General features: G+C 39.1%; 1 protein-coding gene across 4 annotated transcripts in view; it reads left to right on the forward strand.

Moving 5' to 3' along the window:
• The window catches only part of AHCTF1 (AT-hook containing transcription factor 1), a 79,823-nt gene that overhangs the window by 47,853 nt on the left and 10,439 nt on the right, over positions 1 to 21,531 (forward strand). For all 4 annotated transcript variants that reach the window (XM_032389246.1, XM_032389249.1, XM_032389247.1 and 1 more), the window contains exons 21-33: positions 966 to 1,112; positions 1,672 to 1,859; positions 6,742 to 6,886; positions 6,964 to 7,095; positions 7,780 to 7,930; positions 8,387 to 8,537; positions 8,867 to 8,959; positions 11,634 to 11,811; positions 13,788 to 13,991; positions 14,851 to 15,262; positions 16,803 to 16,926; positions 18,935 to 19,020; positions 20,654 to 20,862. In XM_032389246.1, the coding sequence (XP_032245137.1) occupies positions 966 to 1,112; positions 1,672 to 1,859; positions 6,742 to 6,886; positions 6,964 to 7,095; positions 7,780 to 7,930; positions 8,387 to 8,537; positions 8,867 to 8,959; positions 11,634 to 11,811; positions 13,788 to 13,991; positions 14,851 to 15,262; positions 16,803 to 16,926; positions 18,935 to 19,020; positions 20,654 to 20,862 (2,220 nt within the window). The remainder of the gene's footprint in view (positions 1 to 965; positions 1,113 to 1,671; positions 1,860 to 6,741; positions 6,887 to 6,963; positions 7,096 to 7,779; positions 7,931 to 8,386; positions 8,538 to 8,866; positions 8,960 to 11,633; positions 11,812 to 13,787; positions 13,992 to 14,850; positions 15,263 to 16,802; positions 16,927 to 18,934; positions 19,021 to 20,653; positions 20,863 to 21,531) is intronic.

Raw genomic sequence — 21,531 nt, forward strand, 5'->3', positions numbered from 1 at the left:
CAGCTCTCATCAGATTCTTGTGTGTGTACAGGACATCATCAGAGTTACCAACAGCAGTTCTGAAACATAGCTGGCCAAATGGTCTTTCTTTTTTTTTTTTTTTTTAAAGATTTTATTTATTGATTTGTCAGAGTGAGCACAAGCAGGGAAAGCGGCAGGCAGAGGGAGAAGCAGGCTCCCCACTGAGCAGGGAGCCTGACATGGGACTCGATCCCAGGACCCTGAGATCATGATCTGAGCTAAAGGCAGATGTTTAACCCACGGAGCCACCCAAGCGTCAAATGGTCTTTCTTAATGAGATTAACTTATGTGTTCAATACGAATACATGATATGTTAGTTTAGTATTACCTTAGGCATCGGGTCTGAACCCAATGGTATTTGCAATAATATTTTTGTACTGATGGTCAGTTTCTTAATTTAAAAATGTAGTTCCAGGGAGCTGGGTGGCTTAGTCAATTAAGCATCTGCCTTTGGCTCAGGTCATGATCCCGGGGTCCTGGGATAGAGTCCTGCATCAGGCTCCCTACTCAGCAGGAGTCTGCTTCTCCTCTCTGTGTCAAATAAATAAAGAAAATCTTTTTAAAAAACTATGTAGTTCCATTCATAATTTATAAGATACGCGATGTGTTTGCTTAAGCTGTTAGGTTTTGCTGATAACTGGAATTTTGTTTGTAGCTCTGTCTCTTCAGTTTGCTGATAAGCTACTGACTTCATGAAGAAAGTAGACTTTTGTTCATCTCTTTTGTGGTGGTACTTACTGTTGAGAGTGAATGAAGTTGCTTGTAGGACTGGCTGGACCTGCATTTAATAAAATTACCATACTTGGATATCCATTCTGGCTTATAGAATCCTAAAAGCAGTCTCTTCAAGCCTTTTTGCTGCTCTAGTCTGTTGCTACCTAATATAAGTAGATATATGTAGGAGATTTTCTTCTTGTTATTGTCCTTAATCCTCTTTCTTAAAGACCATTTATTTGTTGCTTGATATTATGTATTCCTTCCCAAACAAAACAGATACTTGCATTGAATCATTTCCCACTGCCTTTGCCATTCCTTGGGGCCAGGTGAAACTTATTCAAGGGTTTTGGCTGATAGATCATAATGACTATGGGGTAAGTCTGTTCACTTAGAATGTAAACTTTTATAAACTGTTAGTATTTCAGAAAGAAGTACATAGCTGGATTAAATGTGGTATTAAAGATATGATACAGTCTACTTCTGGAGTAATTTACGGACTCACTTCAGTCATTACCTTTACCAAGCGCTATCGTAGGCAGCAAGAATACGAAGATGAAACAGTTCAGGACTCCAGGTCCCATCCTGTCTAAAGAAGGAAATAAATAGTAAACAATTACTAATAGTGCAAATACGGCGATTGTTCTGTTAGAGACACGTTTGGTGTGTTGCTGTTAGAAGGCAGGGCTTGGCACTGATGTATGACGTTGGTGGCGGAAAGATACTACATCATAGCCCAACGAGGCCTCAGAAGAATGGGGCTTTTGATAAGGCTTTTATTTAAAATCAGACATACCATGGATTAAAGTAGATCTTTACAGGTTATGTTTAAACCGTTGTTTGTGGCTTTAGTGTTGCCCGTCTTTAAAGGCTGGTTACTTTGTCCAAGTGCAGGAAATTATATTTGCATTTAGCAGTTTTTGTGTCCTTTTGCAGAGTGGCTTGGATCTCCTGTTTCACCCAGCTACTGTGAAACCTGTGTCGTGGCAACATTCAAAGATTATTCAGGCCTTTATGAGTCAAGGTGAGCACAGACAAGCCCTCAGATACATCCAGACGATGAAGCCAACGGTGTCCAGCGGCGATGATGTTATCCTTCACCTCACCGTTTTGCTTTCTAATAAGTAAGTACCTGTTTTGAAAATACGATCAAATTCTTGATCGTATATGTTAAAGTGCAATTGATGAAACAGCAATATATAATATTTTGCTTTGGTTGCATTACATAATATTCTTAGGATTCTTCATCTGTCAGTGTGAGGAAAAACATAAAAAACCTTTTATCCTAGAATAGGATGAAGAAGGAGTACCCTTGAGTAAAAGGGGAAAGCAAACTGAGACTCGAAAATTATATCTGTTGCTAATTGGCAATGTGGACAGTCTCCCATGTGGGCGGTTGAGGTTTGAGTATGCTGAAAAGGAGCTAAAGATAATAGGGAAAGGATAAAATCCTATTGAGTTGTAAAATCAGGTTTTGTATCTTAAATACTTGAACCAGATTTGAGCAGGTCCTATCTTTACATTGTTTTTCTTCCCTATGCCATATTTTAATGTTCTCTAATCAGCACGATATATTTCCATTTATATTATAGCAGTATATATATTACTGCAGTTATTTGTTGTATATGTGACAGCTATGACAAGTTAAAGGTCATGATTGGAAATACAGTGGTCTGTTTACTGGGTTTTTTTGTTAACCTAATTAGTTGGGGAAATTGCTTGGAACTAATGCTTCTTACTAGATTGTAACTGTTTTATCCAACTCACTGTTTTTTTTGTCAGTTCTGTTAGTTGGTCACTTTCATAATTTTTAGAAATTGGTTGCTTTACTCACCCCAGATTGTCGTTTATGAACCAACACCATTTCAGCGTCAGCACTCTGAAAGTTTAGCTTTCTTTGTTCTCTTAATGTATTTCTGAGAGGAGAAGGTTGAATCTCCCAAATTTCAGCTGGAAGAGGAGTTATGTAGTATGGTAATGGGTTGGCTAGACAGGTAGGACATTGCCAGTGTCCTCAAAAGTAATCAGTTAGGAAGTACTTGTTGAAATGAAATAACTTGGATTAGCCACAAGTGTTTGGCTAGCTGAATAAATCTGGAATGAACATAACAGCAAAACAAAATTTAAAGATGCTAGTGGTGATAGAGATTTAATAAATGGATTAAGAGTCCCAGTACTGGGTAGTCAGGCAGCATGTAAACTATTTTGAGTTGTATATAAGCTGCTCACTCTACTGACTTGAAACAGGTGGTACTTGATCACTGATGCTTACATCGAAAAAACAGATGTTGGAACCTTGGAAAAACACCTTTGAAAGGTTGCTGGTTTTTCCTCTACGATCCTGTTGTCCTTCGATTCATTCACAACACATTTCTCTGGTTTGCTAGATCCTCATTCCCTCTCCTTTAGCTATAGCGAACATTATATATTAATGTTTACGATAACAGAAACATACTGCGTGATTTCTAAACCTGATTTGTCTTAAGTAAAGGCTCAGTTACCTAGTCTTGAAGTGTCCTGTAGAGGACACACAGAAGTAAAACCACAGGGCCACCTAAAATGGTGTTTGTTGAGATGATGTGGGTTCAGACTCGGTACAGGGGCTGTTTCAGACCACTGCAGCCAAGCGAGTCAGAGGAGTTTTGTTTCCTAGAGCATATGAAAGTTACACTTTTGGAGTATGTTGATGTTTACGCAGGAACGTACGTCAGCCTGTCTTTGCTGCTGTATTACCGAGAACCCCTGTGCACTCCTTAATGAAAGGACTTTTACTGCCAACACACTAGTCTAGCCTTTTATCAGTTGAAATAATTTTCTTATTGCTCTTCCCACCACCATGGTTTTCTACCATAGGAAGCAGTAGAGTAATGGGAATTTGGGGGCTTTCTTATTTTTAAAATTTATGTTAGTGTTGGCAGTGGAACAGCCTTGCTTGAAGTTGGAGATAGCTGTGTCTCCTGCTGGAGGGGAAATGGGGAAAAACATTATCATTTGCCCTTTGCCTTCACGTATACTCTCCTGGTAGATTAATATTTGATAAGTCATAAATAAATCTATCTTACTCTTACTGTTATATTTGCTCAGCATCATACTTTAAAGTGGAAAATTTCCATGGACTGGTGGGCAGAGGAGGGTCAGGAATTTGGTTTTTTGTTTTTTGTTTTTTTTTCAATAGTAAGATATTTACATGCTTCAGAAAGGTTCAAAAGGATACACCGTGCATTTCCAGCCTCCTATGCTGCTTCTTGGTACCCAGTCAGTGTTAATAATTTCTCGTGTATCCTGCCTAAGAAGTTGTGTACATATGTAAGCAAATGCATCTATGTTTCTTCCCACGCCTACTTAAAACCCTTCCCCCCACTTTTTGAAAAGCACTTGCTAGCATTTAATGAACCTCCCTCCATGTGGCTTCAAGCTACTGGGACGCAGCCAGTCGTCCCCCCCCCCCCCCCGCACGTCCCCCCTCACATGACCTTCATCTCCTCAGCTCTTCTCCTGAAGAATTTGCCCCTTACGATAACAGGCTGCTTGGGGAGCTTTCCTTCCCCAAAACTTTGTAGGAGTCCGATCACAGCACATCAGTGATGGGAGCAGCTCCAGGCTTGTTTCTGGCAGCATTTACCCTTCAACATCCGCCACACACACACACACACACACACACACACACACACACACACTTAAAATACAACAGCACATCTATGTCTTGGTGCAGTGTACTTTTTTCTTCTATTTAATTTGGATTTGATTTCGTAATAGGACAAAAAGAGCTTCCCTACTGTTGACTGTTGCGTAGTAGTTCCTTGTGATGTGTCTGTATTTATCGAACTAGCTCCCCTTCCTGAACATTTAGGTGTTTTCCAGTCTGTTGCCATTTTAACCACTGCCGTGAGTAATCACACATTTTGCTCAGGTGCAGATTTAGTTTGTAAGACATAAAACTCTAAAAGTGGAATTACTGGGTGAAGGGATATTTACAGTTGTCATTTTGATAGATCACGGCACACGGCCCTCGTGAGGGTTAGGCCACTTCGCCCCCATCACCTGTGCCGTTCAGTTGGTGTTTATTCATCTGATGGGTGAAGGTGGTAATAGTCATAGGTTTTGTCTCACCATAATAATAATATTTTCATAAAGATGCTATTTCCTGCTTGTGACCTGCCCATTGTTTTTTTGTGTGTTGTTGAGATTATTCTTCCTAACTTGTTAGAGCTCTTTATGTTACAAATATTAATCCTGAGATTTTTTTTTTCCTCTTGTCATTTGTCTTTTTACTTTGTTTTAGAATGGATTTTGCTATGCTGAAAATCATGAAGTCAGAATTATCAGTATTTGCATTTGGCTTTATGTCTTTTTTTTCACTTTAATGTCATTATTTTTTAGTTTTCTCATGGTATCTGCTACCACTTTTATGGTTTTTGTTTTATCCTTTAGGTATTGATTGATCTGAAATTTATTTTGGTGAAGGCATTTTAAAAGAAGATTTCAGTGTACACTACACAAAACTAGAATAGTATGGTGAAGGTTCCATATACCTGTCCTATGTCAGATTCAACAAATAGTGAGATTATGTCATAACTACTTCATCTATACGTATGTTCATATGGTTTCTTTTTAATTTATGGTGATATAGTATTTATCCTTCTTATCTATTTTTCTATCTATAAAAATGTTGTGCTCCTTTTAATACTCCCATATTCTTTATGTAGGAAAAAAATTACCCCCTAAGACACTCAGGTTTATAACAACCATACTCTCCTGCCTGTTCTGGTATGGGGTGAAGAACAAGGCAATTTTAGATTTTTAGGGATACCTGTAAATGTGTTACTTATTTGGGTTCTTGACCTTAGTAAGTCCTGTAGAATATGTTAAAATACTCTAGTCCCAAGACAATAAAATGAACAGCTGGCCCCGCCTGGCCTGTCAGCAGAGGGAGCCCTTTTCTTCTCTGAGGAACTTGGTATCCACAGGAAGTCCAGGTCGGTGCTGCGAGAATTTCCTTCCATGCATTTTCATGCTGAATATTAATTGGTGTGATTTTGTTCACATATTCTGTGTTTCTTATATGTGTGTTAGTTATTTATTAACAAGTCTTTATGTCAGTGTTTGTGACTATTTCAGTAACCATAGCTAAAGCTTTTTTATGAAGATGTCCATTGAAATCAAAATTGTGTGTTAACTTAGAATTAGATAAAAGATGATTTTTTTAAGAAAATTATTTCCTTGATGCTCGTATGTAGGTGCCATGTTTTTATTCTACCCTCCACTTCAGCCCTAAAAGTTATCAGCCCCTCCAAAAATTCTGACAATTTTAGTGTCTATCTTTCAAGACATTTTGTTATCTAATTAAGTAAATAAGCACATAAACATTTATAGGCTTTGTTTATTGGTTAAGTTTTTACAATTATAGTCACTGTTGATAATTTGAAGCTTGCTTTTTTTTTTTGTCTTAACAGTATGTCATGAGAAACACTGCTTTATTTGATGTCTTACTGCCCGCAGAAGACAGCATCTCATGGTCCCCACATGGTGTCTAAAACTCCCTAATTTAACCCGTGTTCTCCAATCAGATCTTGCTTATAGATCAGTCAGAATATTCTTTGAGCTCAGCCTGTTGCCGTCCCATAAACACAATGTTGCTTGTGTAGGTCTTTGCTCACTACCCCTTCCACTGCTCTCCCACTGGGTGCGCATACGTAAGGGCCTGGCTTTCTCTGCCACACCACACTAATCCTTGTCTGCTCCCCAGGCCACGTTCGTTTGTGTCTTCTCACTCCCGTGTATGCTCTGTGCTTTCCTGTCACACTCTCCACTAATGATCCAGAACTGCCTCACACAAACTCTGCTCGTTGAGATCAGCAAACGTCATGATGCCATGATGCGTGTTTAAGAAAAGCTCAGAGTACTTCTGGATCACACAGAGTGTCATTGCTATTCTATAGGTCGATCACTCATTTTGAATGCCTCCAACAGCTTTTCTAACACTAGGCCTTGTGGACACTGTTTCAGGTACATGGTGGAGGCCTGGACGTTCCTGCGGCAGCACTCCACCAGTCTGAACGTCGAGCAGCTCCTGACACACACGTACAAGGTCTGCCAGGAGACGGGCCTCATGGAGGACTTGCTGAAGCTGCCTTTCACAGACCTCGAGCAGGTAATGACGCCCCAGCATCCGCTTGGCGGAAACGCAGGGGAAATGAGTAGCTGATGAGTGTTTTTCGTTCTTCTTAGGACTGCCTGGTGAAATTTTTGCAGTCCAGCACCAACATTCGGAATCACGAATTCCTTCTAGTTCACTATCTGCAGCGTGCCAATTACGTTTCTGCCCTGAGGCTGAACCAAACTCTGAAGACCAATTTTTCGGTATAGTGAAACGTGTTTCATTATGGGGGATAAGAGAGTAAGGAGAGGTGCTACTTTTGTTGTGTGAGAGTTTCTAGTTCGGTAACCACTGGGTTCTTCGTATCCTCTTGAGCTTGGAGAACCCTCGTCTGACCTTCTCTAGCACGTTGGGAACAGGGCATTATTATTACTTAACCTAATTCTTTTACATATGCCATTTCTATTTAGATAACTGCCCACAGTCTTGCCAGACTAACCACTTCACTCAGGGGGAACGAGAAGAAGAGGTAGAGGAGCAGTGGGAGTTACATAGTGCTCAGACGGATTCTTTTTTGTGCTTTGCTCTTGGAACACATTCTCTGAGCCTTGGTTCTTCATCAGTAAATGACAGTATCTCTTTGTGGGGATGCGCACAGGTGTGTCTGAGGTGATCTGTCGCCTGACCCGTGTAGATGCTTGGTACATGATGATCATTGTTGCTAGTCGTGGTGAAGACTCGAGCCTGGGGGGAAGGCGGGGAACTTACGGACGGATGAGGACTGATAATGCAGTCAGGTGTGTGTAGGAGGTCCTTGGTGTGGAAGAATGAATATGTAGGGAGAAGGAAGATAGTCTTAGGTATTCAGAATTATGTTTTAAATGGTAAATACATAAACATAGCGCTTTTGAAGATTAAATTTTTACCTATGACGTCATGTTCAATAGAATGATCGTGATCCTCGTTTGCGGGAGAGATCAGAGGTTCGAAATGCTATAGTAGAGCAATATGGGAAAGTCCTTCCTAAAATCCAGCGAAGATTAGCCATTGAGCAAGCTAAGCCTTACCATCTGTCCACATCACCTGTTCTTCGAGAAGGTAAGATTTGATTGAAAACTATCATAAAGTACTGGGTGAGAAAGGACATCAAGTGATTACCTCCTGAAACCATTGTTCTCTTATATTTAGCTCACTTTTGCTTTGATTCATTACTATGGTGCCTTTTTTTTTTTTTTTTTTTTTACTGGGCCACTCCCACCAAATGTAATGCTTTCTTGGAGGATTTTATAGTTGATTTAGCAATGTAGTACAGAATAAAAAACTCGTTTTATTTCGCTTGGACACTCCTGTCCAACTGTTAGAGAACATGTACAGTAATTTTTTCACTGCCTCCAAAAGCCCCAAGTTGTTACATTTCTGCATAGATGTTGCTGAACTAAGTATAACCTGTAACTGCTTATCTTGTGAGCCCTGTGTCCCAGTCCCTCTTTCATACTCATCTTCTAGTAAAATCCTGGTGTTAGGAAATTAAACCCTGCATTCTTCGCCTTACAGTTTCTAGACCCCAACCATTGTCCACTGTTACAAAGCAAGCTGCAACAGGGGCTGTGTTAACAAGATCTGCTTTCATCAGTAATGTCTTGTCTAAAATTGGAGAGATTTGGGCATGTACTGAACCTAAAGGTGGCACCTCAGCCCACAAGAGGTACGCTTTCCTTATACCTGTTATGCTCTTGCCGCTCGTTAATCTTTCCCCGGTATCAGAAGCGGTCATCAACCATCCAGCCTTGGAATTTATTAGTCTGTGTAAAAAGGAAAAACTCCTCTATGTTGACTATTTTTATTGTAAGAAGAATTTTTTTTTTTGTCTTTAACTTTAAAAGCAATTATATTTATTGTAATTTGTAAATAAGCAGAAATGTACAAAGTAAAAAGTGAAAGCACTCCTCTCCAACCTAATCCCACCTTCTTAAAGCGTATTTTAATACTCTTCGTAGTACATGCTGAAAAGTTACATTTTTATTTTCTTTGTAGTCCTAGAAGAGAACCATCTCCTCTTCCACATCCACAAGTGCCTGAGGCATTTGTTGGAACACCAATTTTAAAAGCATCACAAAAGGTTTCTAGGTAAGACTTAGTTAAATCATTTTAAAATCACAATGTTAGACAATAATTACACTGTCATTTTTAATTATCTTTAAAATGTTACAGTATTTTAAATTCTTCAGTGAGTTTTTAATGATTTTTTAATGCTTTTATTTTTTTTTTTATATAATTTGGGAAGTAGTGTAGTAATTTTAGCACCAGCTGCTAACCTACTTAGAATTTTGGCTTAATGATTTCAGACTGCTTAGAGAAAAGAAGCAAACTTTGTTTTATTAAAAATCATGAGCAAAGTAAACTGTTAACTTGCTGCTTTTCATATCACTTCCTTGTTGATTGATCCCTGAATGGAGGTTATTTTTAGAATACGTAACTAATCTTGGTCAGCTCATTGAAACTTTCTCCTGTACAACAGAGCCCACTAAAATGCCTTCCGTGGCTTCAGATCAGTAATACTTGTACAACTTAAACTGTGGTATTAGAAAAGTAAATAATTAAGTCAAAGTTTTCCATCCAAGATGAAATTGTGATTGTATTTCATTTAAGAATATTGGATAGTTGAAATAGGTGTTCATATCCTCAATATTAGAGAACAAACAGCTGTCTCTTAATGTTTGCTTCCTTGTCTTTAATAGCATGCTCCTGATTATTATAAATTTCAAGAATAAAATTGCGTTACTTTTGAGAATAAAATGATCTGAATTTACGATAGAATAAGGTACTCAGAATAAGTTAATAATTTACAAACAGTTGGAGCCAAAGCTGTTGAGAGTGGGCATATTTTCAAAGCATGAAAGGGTTTTCTGTTTGGGGGATTTGGATTTAATTAGATTGATGTTGTTTTCCTTTAATTATCAGGAAGATTATTTCAGATAAAAGTCATTATTATTATCATTCTGTTTTCCTAGCAGTAGTGTTCCAGTTTTTCCCCACAAGTCACTTTTTCTCAGTCCCTTTGTACTTTAATAGATCTGGGGTTCAAGAAGGGAGCAATAATAAAAGTTTTCAGATTCATGACTAATGGCCTAAGGACCTAAAGAAAAAGAAGTATTATGAGAATCCTACAAAGCTATGATTAACTCAGATGGAAGAAAGTCAATTGAGGTGTGAATATTTATTTTTATAGAAATCATTCCATTCCCTAATTCTGTTTTTCAAACTGGTTTGCATTAGTGGGTAGTAAGTAAACTTGATTGTGACTAGCATATCTTTCAGTGGAATAGCAGAGGTGACATCACTGGGCACTGCGTATAGTAAGGCTATGTGCTGTTTGTGCAGTGTATGTTTTGTGTAACGCATTACTAATGTGTATCATGCTCAAAGATTTGTGGAAATCCTAAGATCTGATGCAGTATTTAACATTTTTAAAGAAAATATAATAAATACTTTTCCTGATAATTGTTTTAGTATTTAGTATTTAGAAGTATTTTATTAGTATAAGAATTTTGTTTTTACTCAGTAGGTACCTTTGTTGGACAGGCCCTGCTTTTGAGAAGCAGTCATTCATAAATGATTGAACACCTTGAACATGAATACCAACACAGTGAGAGGCAATTAACAAAATTCCAATTTGGGATAGTTCAGTATAAAAGTGAGCACACGGTTTACAAATACAGATTTTGAATACAAATGAGGTAGAGAAGGAAAAGAAGAATTAGAACAGACAATAAAGAAACAAATGTTAGTGGCCTGATGGGATATTTTTGGTTTGGTGGAAATCTAAAGCTGTGTTTAGTACAGAATAACAAGCAGTAAGGATTAAGGAAATGCTTCCTGTAAATATTTCCCACTGGGCACCAGGTTGGGTCTTAAAGCACCCATCTGTGACCTGTGTTCATCTGCCATCCCATTTGTGAAGAAGGACAAGGAAGGTACAGCCATGGGGAGTTTTTATTCCTGGGCACCGGGACACGCTGGACCTTTCTGGTCATTTTCAGCTGAACCACAGAGCACAGAGTCATTTTGGGGAAGTAAAAATGTATTGTTTGTATTGCTAGGAAAAGGACCATTATTCATTAGGAAATTGCCTATGCAAAGGATCCATCAGAAATTGTAACCTGAAAATTTCACTTTCAAGTTTAAATTCTTTATCTGTGAATTAAGTTTTTAAACTCTTGGGACTATGCATGCTTAATACAAGTTATCAGTGAGATTAGTTTTATCATTTGTATGAATTACATCCAGGACATTACGGAAAACCATTCAGCAGAATCTGGAGATTCCATTTTGTCACTGACCTCATTAATTTGAAAAAATTAACTTTTTGTGTGTGTTCGTGCTCAGTTTTTTTGCAATAAAAACCATAAAGGTAAAGCAAACCAGTATTCATTATGTACGTCACATGTAGATAAAAGGAATTTTTATGTGTTCGTAAAGAATTATAGCAAATGAATTTATTTTATCAGTGAATATTGGTGAGAGGGAGGGCGGGGGACTAGAGCTTTTTTTTTTTTAATTGTTATCTAGAATTCCTAATTCTCAGTTTGACTACTGAATTAATTTTCTGACTTTTTGAAGTAATGGCATTATATTAATATCCTGACTGAACTTATAATTTCATGTGGTTACCATATTTGCCAGTGAATATAGAAGTCTAATGACATGGCATGATAAATTTTTTGGGTTTTTTTTCACCAGAACTCGATAAGTTAGTTACCTGGGTCTTTCTGTGTACTGTGTGTGTGTACTGTGATTACAGACCGCTGGATTTGGTTGTTCATCCTGTGCGCCAGCCTTGTCAGCGTTTGGGATTTATTCAGCAAACCCCCAAAAGATCTCCTTTATACGTGGCGTCCAGTTCATTGTTCAGAGGATCACATCACAGTCCCTCCAGGACTATAGAATTACGTGTACTTGAAACTCCTTTCGTGGTGAAGGTGAGTATTGCATAGCTCACGTTCATAGTGAAGCTAGGAAGTTCTCACGTGTCAAGCAGCAGGGAGAAAAAAGCTATCTCTAACTGATATCTCTGGGTAATGGATAGCATTAAGCCTGTTTGGGGGGAGTTACCTTTGCATAATGTTTATTGTATCTTTACATCTTCTTGAATAGGATTTTACTACATTTACCTTTTGTGCTTACCTGATGTACTCAAGGTTAACAATTACATCGTTGTTCTGAGGGTAATCCAAGTCTCTGTGGTTATTACAAGTTGAAACCTTAAATTAAAACCTTTGAAAAAAAGCTTTCACATTCTTGGGTTTGCCCCCCCCCCCCCACCATTTCTGCTACCATTTTGCTGTTTCTTCTTCCTTCTGTCATATGCTTTTAATTTTTTTATTTTATTGTTTTAAAGATTTTATTTTTTATTTATTTGACAGAGAGAGATACAGCTAGAGAGGGAACACAAGCAGGGGGAGTGGGAGAGGGAGAAGCAGGCCTCCCGCAGAGCAGGAAGCCGGATGCGGGGCTCGATCCCAGGACCCCGGGATCATGACCTGAGCCGAAGGCAGACGCTCAACCAGCTGAGCCACCCAGGCGCCCCTCTGTCATATGCTTTTTAGTTCTCTGGTTTCTTTTTTTATTTATTTAATTTCTCTCCTTTGATGAAACTGCACTCTGTTACTCCTTCTTACTAGCAGTATATCTGTCTTAATTCCTTTTCCTCCACCATCTCTGATAAATCATTAGCTGAGAAACCACAAAACTAGACTTGAGGTGGCGGAGAGTGGGCACCTTTTCCCATCCTGTTGTCAGAATGGTTTCACAGCACTTGTGCGCTGGCAACTTGCCCAGCATCCTGGATTGAGTCCCGGAAGTGCCCTACCTTCATTTCTTTCCATTGTTTCTGGATATTCAGCATGGAGAGGGAAGCCAGGGGATTCTTAATTTTTTTTTTTTTAATTGTATTTATGAGAGAGAGAGAACAAGCAGGGGAGGAGGGGCAGAGGGAGAGGGAGAAGCAGGCTCCCCACTGAGGGAGCCTGACATGGGACTTGATCCCAGGACCCCAGGATCATGACCTGAGCTAAAGGCAGACACTTAACCAACTGAGCCCCCAGGCGCCCCTGATTCTTACCTTACAAGGTGAATAAAAGATAGTTCAACAAATGTCAGTCCTAAAATAGTTATTAAAACAAGTGGAAAAGAAGATTGCTGAGCTTTTTAAATGCCTGATATTTACTCTCCAGGGCTGATTCCTGGTGATTCCTGTTTTTATCCATTAAAAAAATTACATTTTGTATTCTCTAAATCAAGGAATAATTTTGTGTCTGCTACCAAAAACAATCTTGAAAAAAAAAGTCAGTATAATATTGTAACAGATCTAATGGAATTTAATGATTTAATGGGATACAGCCATCTGCTTGCTAATCCTTTAGAGGAGAAGTGAAGTGAAGGAATTATTGCTGCTGAATAGTTTCTGTGCTAATTATTTTTATTAATTCTGGTAAATCTTCAGGATTCTCATAAGTCATCAGTTACTGTTGGATTCATGAGATGAAATTATATTTCTTGTAAAACATTCTTAAAGTCAGGTTTATCATTTGTATTAACTTGCTATAATTAAGCTTGGTTCTTTTCTACACACACTGTCCTGACTCTTTATCTAACTAAAGTTTTGTAGGCACCCATTAAATAATTTATCTCTGCACTCTCTCTTTTAAGTTATTAAACTGGGAATAACCAAGACCTTAAAAGAATGATTGTGGATGTAGTTTTATGTTTTGTAGCCTTATGTATAGAAACCTCTTGAGTAGAATTTTGTACTTTCTTTCCAGTAATCTGTAAAAAAACTTTTTATTGATGTGTCTGTTGGAGTTGAGTATGTTGTGACTCAGTTGACCTTGTCTGTCCTTATGTAAGCAGCTTTTACAGACACTAATGGTGGAATTTCGTTCGTTCTTTGTTGCAGAGAGCTAAAACTTTGGCCATGTCAGTTACTTCCTCTGGATTTGCCGAGTTCACTCCTCAGTCCATCTTAAGGTCTGGTCTTCGAACACCACCTTTACCCTCTCCCTCTCTGTCACCTGGAAGGTCCGTTACCCCTCCTTTACGACTTAAGGAAACTAGAATTTCATTTATGGAAGAAGGCATGGCCACAAAACGGATTCCTGGAGTAAGTTTGATAATAGTTGGTACAAATTAAGAATATATTAGCTTTTATAAGTAAAAATTCAGATAAATCAATTTTTTTTTGAGAGAGAATGAGCCGGAGGAGGGGCAGAGGGAGAGGCAGACTCCCCACTGAGCAGGGAGCCTGACTTGGGGCTCAATCCCAGGACCCTGAGATCATGACCTGACCCAAAATCAGACGCTTAACTGACTGAGCCACCCAGATGCCCCACATAAATCAGTATGACTGTAGATTTTTATATACAGTCTCACAGATAGGCATGAAATCAGAAAACAGGGGTTCAGTAAAAATCTCATGGCACTGACTGGCCAAGCCAAACCGATCATTTACAACTGAAGTTTTAAAATAAGGCCCAGAAGCACCAAGCAAATTGCCTGTAATCAAATGGCTATTTGGTGGCAGAAATGGACTACAGTCAAGACCTCCAAATTTCTTAGTCCATGTTGGGTTTTTTTGTTTTTTTTTTTAACCTTATATTGTGTTGGCTCTCTTACTAAGTTCCTAATTGGGTGTCTATTGAGACGGTATGTGGTCAGAGCTCCATTGTGGGTTAATAGGAAACCATTTGGTAGTAGTGGGTCATCTTGCCTATTCTGTGTTTTAGTCTTTTGGAAATACCGTTTTATTCCCAATCAGGGAAACATTAACAACCATTAACTTTCATGTATCTGGAGAGAATGGATTTAGAATAAATGAGTTTTGACTGAGAAGAGAATCTAGAGAAATACCAAACATGAAAAGGATGTAAGTAATCATTTACTATTGATTGGAGATGGAGAGCTTAGACTTTACTGATTTCTCCTAGTAAATTTTTTTTTTCCCAAAACCTTTTACTTGACAGGCTGCAGATGACAGCAAAACAAGACTATCTGTTACTACACCTCTCCATAAATGTGGAGGTCCAGCAAAGAGCGAATGGCTGAAGAGCAAAGCCAAGACAACAGCCTTTTCCCTGAGTAGTCCTGAAAAGGACCATCAGGAAGTGGAAGTGAGGTCCCAGGATACCCCTTCCCAGAGTTTGGAGAAACTGGATATGAGCCGAGAAAGTAGCGGTGCCTCCACCAGGTCAGACCAGACTACCTTGGAGTATCAGGATGCGCCGTCACCAGGAGACTTGGAAGATATTTTCGTGGCCTCAAGGCCAGAGAGCTCTTCCACAGAACTCATTGATTTAACTGAACCGACTGAGAAGGACAGTGATAAAGATGTGCCTGAATCAGAAGTGACTCCTCCAGACCTAGAGAAACAAACGGGTAAGACCTCCTTTCCAGATACTCAAAAAATGTGTAGAATTCTTTCCACCATAAGAAAAGCATCAGGATTAAGTAATTACATGATCCCAGTGTACTAGGTTCTAGACACAATGCACACATCTGCCTTAAGGCCATATTGTAGCTGTGAGAAGTAATAATACTAACCCTCCAGTCTGGGTTGTTACTACAGTTTCTACCTTGTCCAGCAGCCTCAACTTTCTAGAAAGCTGCTCAGAAACCAGGTTGGTCGTTCTTTTCACCATCCCTATCTCCAAAATAATCACTGGACAATCCAAACAGATATTCAGAGGCCCATGAATTTAGAGTCTTTATGTTTACTTCTATATTTAAAAGATTTTGAGCCCCTAATGTCTGTGGAGAACAGGTAGGCTCCCCTTGTGTGTGTGCTCCCGTGTTGAGGAGCCTGCCCCTGCCTGCAAGTAATTTAGAGCCTCGTGGACTAGATACATAAACAAACAAGCACTTACAGTGTAGTTGGAAAAGCGTTCCAATAGGAGGCATGGAAGGGACCAGGGAAACACCAGAGGGAGGGGAGAGACTTGGCTTAGAATCGGATGAGAAGGGGCGTCTGGGTGGCCCAGTCGGTTAAGCAGCTGCCTTCGGCTCAGGTCATGATCCCAGGGTCCTGGGATTGAGTCCTGCATCAGGCTCCTTGCTCAGCGGAAAGCCTGCTTCTCCCTCACCCTCTGCCTGCCTCTCTGCCTACTTGTGCTATCTCTCTGTCAAATAAATAAATAAAATCTTAAAAAAAAAAAAAATTGGATCAGAAAATTTAGTCTATTTTTGGTTTCGTAGCCCTGCACGGTTTTAACAAGCATATTTAAAGGTAACTCCTATCTTCAAATCTGTAAAACTAAATACTTCAGTAAAAATCTCTGTCATACTGGTTTCTTTGGGCTGTGATGTCTTTGTATAATAAACACAAGCATTATTGCTCTAAGAGCCTAGGACTGTCCTCATGAACAGCATCTGTCTACAAGTGTACATCAGTCCAGATGTGCTCTGTTCCACCAAAATAGTTGAATGATAAAACAGATGAGGATGTTCATGGCAGTATCTTCATTGATTATTCCTAAAAAGATGAGGCAGTCTCAAATAGAAACTTGTATTGTTTTCGTGGGGGATTATATAGCACACACTATAGGGTGAAACAGGCTAGCTGTGAATTTCAGCTACTTACGCGGCCTGGGATAATCAGTGTAACTGTACTTCTGTGTCCTCGTCTGTAAAATGGGGATAATGATCCCCCCACTTGGATTGTCGAGGACTGAGTCGCTCTATGTACAGCACTTGCATGTTAAGTCTCAAGTGAGGGAAGCGGTAGGGTACGGGGGCTCCCGGGCTGGGCTCGGGCTATTTGAAAGACCTGTTGGCATTCTGAGGCCAACGGAGTAACTCTAAAAGTACAAAAGAGCAGATCCAACAAGCTTGTTAAAAAGTAGTCATCCAAGAAAGATCATGAGTACTCGCTAAACAGTTGGCATAAATGATGGTAAGTATCCTTCCCACTGATTCATAGGCACTGTAGACGGCGCGAAGACAAAGGACCTCTTGGTTGCAGAGGAGGTGCTTGCAGACTTCAGTCCCTTGCGCCCCATTCCAGGAGGTGGAGCTTCCCGCTGTGCTCCGCCAGCCCACGACGGGTAAGCTAGCAGGGAGAGCTGCTCGTGCTCAAAGTGTGAGGAGATGGTGAGCCGGAAGCTTCCTATTCTGTGCGTAGATGAGCTTCTTTTTCAGACCTTGGGCATTCCCGCTTTGGTGCTGGTTTCTGTTGCGAAGGACGTTCATTTGTACAAGTGTGTGTTACATAGTAGTTATTGTGAAGTCTTAGAACGATACTAGATACTTCCTGAATATACAAAGTCATGAAGTGAGGCAGATCTCCTTTTATATTCTTTGGTGACTCTGTATTTGTTGAAGTCCTCCTGGTTTCGGGTTGATGAAGTGGGTCTCCTACGGCATCAAGATGGAGTATAGGGGACATGGCTCAGAGGCAGTTGTGTTCCCTACCATGTGGTGAATACAAGACTCCAGCACAGGTTTTCATTTGTAATGACTGCTTGAACTGTTACGCTCTTGGTTAGTTTTATTCAGTGTTTGTACATTCAGGCACTGTACTAGACGATGTGGGGTCTACCAGCCTGATGCTTCTCAGTGGGGTCTAAGAGCTTGAGGCCAGGCCCCAAATGGTTTGTGGTTGCAACACATGACAGGCAGCTTGTATTAGACTCTAAACCAGTACATAACTTCCTTTCCTGAAAGTCAGCTCAACTCATCAGTGAAGTGATTGACTGCCGTTCTGGCAAAATCTCCTTCTCTTGTTGCAAGGCTGGACGCCTTGCGCTTCAGGACTTGGACCAACGCTGTTGTAGAGGATACCAAAAAGTTGCAACTTTAATTATCGTGAAGTAGTAAGGGTGATTTAGTAAGATTAATCCTTATAAAACATGGTCATTTAAGATACCGTAAGTGGTTCATTGCTTTATAAGTCCTGAGGGAGTTCACACACCACCCACAAAAATCACTACCGTAATAGTCACATCTCCTACATAGAACCCGATCATATGCTTCACTTCTGAGAAGAGAAATCCTGATTAGTTGCAATCTTTGCCAGGCCTCCATAGAAAAAGTGGGAGGAAACTATAAAAGGATTATCTAGATTGTTTATTTAATTCTAATACTTCTTGAACTTTAATGAAAATAGGATTGCAGTGGGTTTGATGGAGAATTGCAACAGTTGCAAAGTAAAAAGTAATCACATGACAAGAAACTTTGTGGTTACTTGGCGAATCGTCACCATCATGACAAGCCTATGTCTTTTTTAAATATAAATTTATTAGTTGTTGCTTCTTGGTTATCGTAACATTGTGAGATGGAGATAAGTCTTAAAAATACATCTATAAGGGACGCCTGGATGGCTCAGTTAAGTGTCTGCCTTCAGCTCAGGTCATGATCTCAGGGTCCTGGGATTGAGCCCCTTGTCAAGCTCCCTGCTCAGCGGGGAGTCTGCTTCTCCCTTTCCCCTCCCCCCACATTCATGCTCTCTCTCAAAATCTTTTTAAAAAAACCAGTTATAAAATAGGTATATATTCCAAATGCATGTTTTTTCTTGAATTTATTATTTTATTTGTCCCATTTTTTAAAAATCACGCTTTTGTTGGGTTTTGGGAAAGGGCCTATTCAGAATAGGAAGGGATCACTGTCCCCATATTTCCAGAACTTAATTTCACCAAGTGGCTTAATACAGGTCCCATTGGTCTCCTACTGTGAGTCTTTTTTCATACTCTTTCCACATAATACTAAAATATTGAACCTGATTTTACTGAGTATATAGGGAATACTCCATAATATCTGATAGACTTAAGAATGTGCCCACAGATAATTAAAAACTGGCTTAAGTGTAATTTATACTGACCAGCATTTTAAAATAATTTTATTTGTAGTTTAAAGCCATCATATTAGAAAGTGGGAATACCAAATACAGCATTACTTGTTTCTAAATTCACTTATAAATTTTATAGTGTTATTTAAAATGAATTTGGGTGGTATTAAGTTCTCCGAACCTCGGGATTTATTACCAAAATGACATGTAGCAGAGAAGAGCAGGTGGGACCTTCTTAAACACTAATGCATGTATTTCTTTTTCTAAAGGAAAATCCTCACCCTGAAATCCCAGGTACCAGTTTTAGACGAAGGACTAGTATCTGTTGAGACCTGCACTTCTGCATTTAGAGCAGGTAACAGTCAATGTGTGTATTATTTTGACTTTAGAATTATTTCATTTTAGGGGCGCCGGAGTGGCTCGTCGGTTAAGCATCTGACTCTTGATTTGGGCTCAGGTCATGACCTCAGGGTGGTGGGGTGGAGCCCTGCATCAGGCTCTGTGCTCAGCATGGAGTCTGCTTGGGATTCTTCCTCTCCCTTGCCAACCCCCAACGCCCTCCCCGGCTCACACATGAGTGCATGCGCGCTCTCTCTCCCCTCCCCCCCCCAAAAAAAAACAACAAAAAAGAATTATTTCATTTTAGTGTTTTAAGAGTGTTCTTATCTCAGTTCTTCCTCTTTGGTCAGGTTCCGTAGCTGTAAGTAGCCTTGTGTTCTAAGGAGATGTATCAGAGCAGTGAGTTGCTTGTAAGGCGCTCTGTGGTCTAAAAGTAGATGTCTTAGAATGGTTTTTGTGGACCTATTTTCCTTCAGAACATCAAAGAAGAGTAAAATCAATTACCAGTCCCCAGCCAGGCGGCATATCTGCTTTTCTGTCTTCTGGGACTCCAATATCTACATGGGGCAACTTCTGTTTTTTAATTTAAGGCCAAGATTGGCTTTTTATTAGTGGAAAATAATTACAAATGACTGCATTTGCTCTAGGGAAATTAACAAATATGTAGAATTCATTTGATTTTTTTTTCAATCCAGTGACTTCTTTTCTTTCACACACTGATAATTGGAAGGTAAAGTGCTTATTTTCCCATTCGTCTTTACCAAACGGACAGGTGAAAAACTTTCCTCATTTTGTTTTATAAGCTGTCTTTGTATCTTAGGGATACCAGCCCCATTATCTGTTGAAAGCATGCAAATATTTTTTCCTTGGTTTTTTTGTTTTGTTTTGTTTTTACTTTTTTATTGGGGTGCTTGCATGGCTTAGTCTGTTAAGCATCCAACTCTTAATCTCAGCTCAGGTCTTGATCTTAGGGTCACTTAAAAAAAACCCAAAAACCTTTTTACTGATTTTTGTTAAACACTAAAGGGTTTTGATTTAGTCAGATTCTACCCCCCCCACCCCAAAATGCTTTGGGTGTCGTTCACAAACCCAAATGACATAAAACTATGCGTGCTAATGACATAGAAAACTTAGTCAAAGAGGAAGGTAAAAGATGAGGATTTATTTTTTCTAATGAGCTGTCACCCTCCCTCAGCTCCCCTCTAGGTTTTTTGTTGTTGTTTTTTTAAATGGTAGAGTATATTTTTGGCCATTTGGATGCTTTCTGCCAAAAGAGAGATACCTAGTCCTTTTCACAGTGAGATACAGCCCAGACTGCAGGTCCCTCTTGTCATTATACTGAAGTTTCACAGTAAGGGCCGGAATTATACCTAAGTTGGAAAAAAACAAAAAAAAAAAACCACCATTGTCATTTTTAAGTGTAAAATTTATCTTCCATGTGTTTGTAGAAAGCAGATACGTATTGTTTAAACTGGATACTGAAGAGATGGGATTAATATGTAAACTCTCATAAGGCTTTTCCCCTTTAAGAAGTTAGAAACTATTGGGCAATAGGACAGTTTTTCAAGGAAATATTCTCAAGTGCAATACAGCCTTTGCCTTTCTCTTGCTTCTCAAACAGTGTGTGTGTCTTTTTGTTTTTCTTTCAGCTCTGGCCGATGTGCACGGTGATAGTGGAGACTCTGGGCTTGCTATCCCTGAAAGTCCTGTGATCTCCGAACATAAGCCTGACCAGGAAATAACATTGAACTTACAGGAAGATCACAAAGTAGAACTTGATGTCCTGAAAGCAAGTGTTGACTTAGCGGAAGAAAAGCCTCCCGTTTCTGACGATCCTCCTGATCCTCAAGAAATTCATGTAAAAAATTAATTTTTTACTTTGTTGTTAGTTTTGGTTTAGTTAGATTTCAAATCATAGTTTAAACCTAATGTATTCATTTATTTGACTGTTGTATAAAAACCTCTTTTTAATGTGCATTAGAAAGAAGCATGTAAATATTTTGTGGATTATAAAAGAACACATCCTTTAAGTGAGAAATTGTTTTTCGTGACCACCAAAAAGCTATGTTAAAGAAGTCAGAATTCTAACAGTTTAATTTTTGCTTAGTATCTGGTTCAAATGAAAGTTCTTTTAGCCATGAGAAAACAGATACTGGCTACTCCAGAGAAAAGTATGACAACTAAACTATTCAGAGCATTTGAAAATAACTGAATACAGTTAGATAGGATTGTTCCCCCATGCATATTTGTAGGAGAGTGCTCATTAGCTGGCTGGGGTTTAACTTCTATAACACGAGAAAGGATTTCTTTTCTGTCTTTCTTTCCTTTCCTTTTTTTTTTTTTTTTTTTTTGTACTTAATACGATATGGTTTCTAAAAATTCCGCCACGTTTCTTTTAATATCAACAGGCAACTTTATATGATAAATGAATGTAAGATTAAAAAAAAACAAACCTCTTCTAATTTATAGAAATGTGATTGTATAGTATTTGGGAAGTTTCTTAAATCATAAAAGTGTCATGGTTGTC

This window comes from Phoca vitulina, unplaced genomic scaffold (genome assembly GCF_004348235.1).
Source record: "Phoca vitulina isolate PV1807 unplaced genomic scaffold, GSC_HSeal_1.0 scaffold54, whole genome shotgun sequence".
Classification (NCBI taxonomy): domain Eukaryota; kingdom Metazoa; phylum Chordata; class Mammalia; order Carnivora; family Phocidae; genus Phoca; species Phoca vitulina.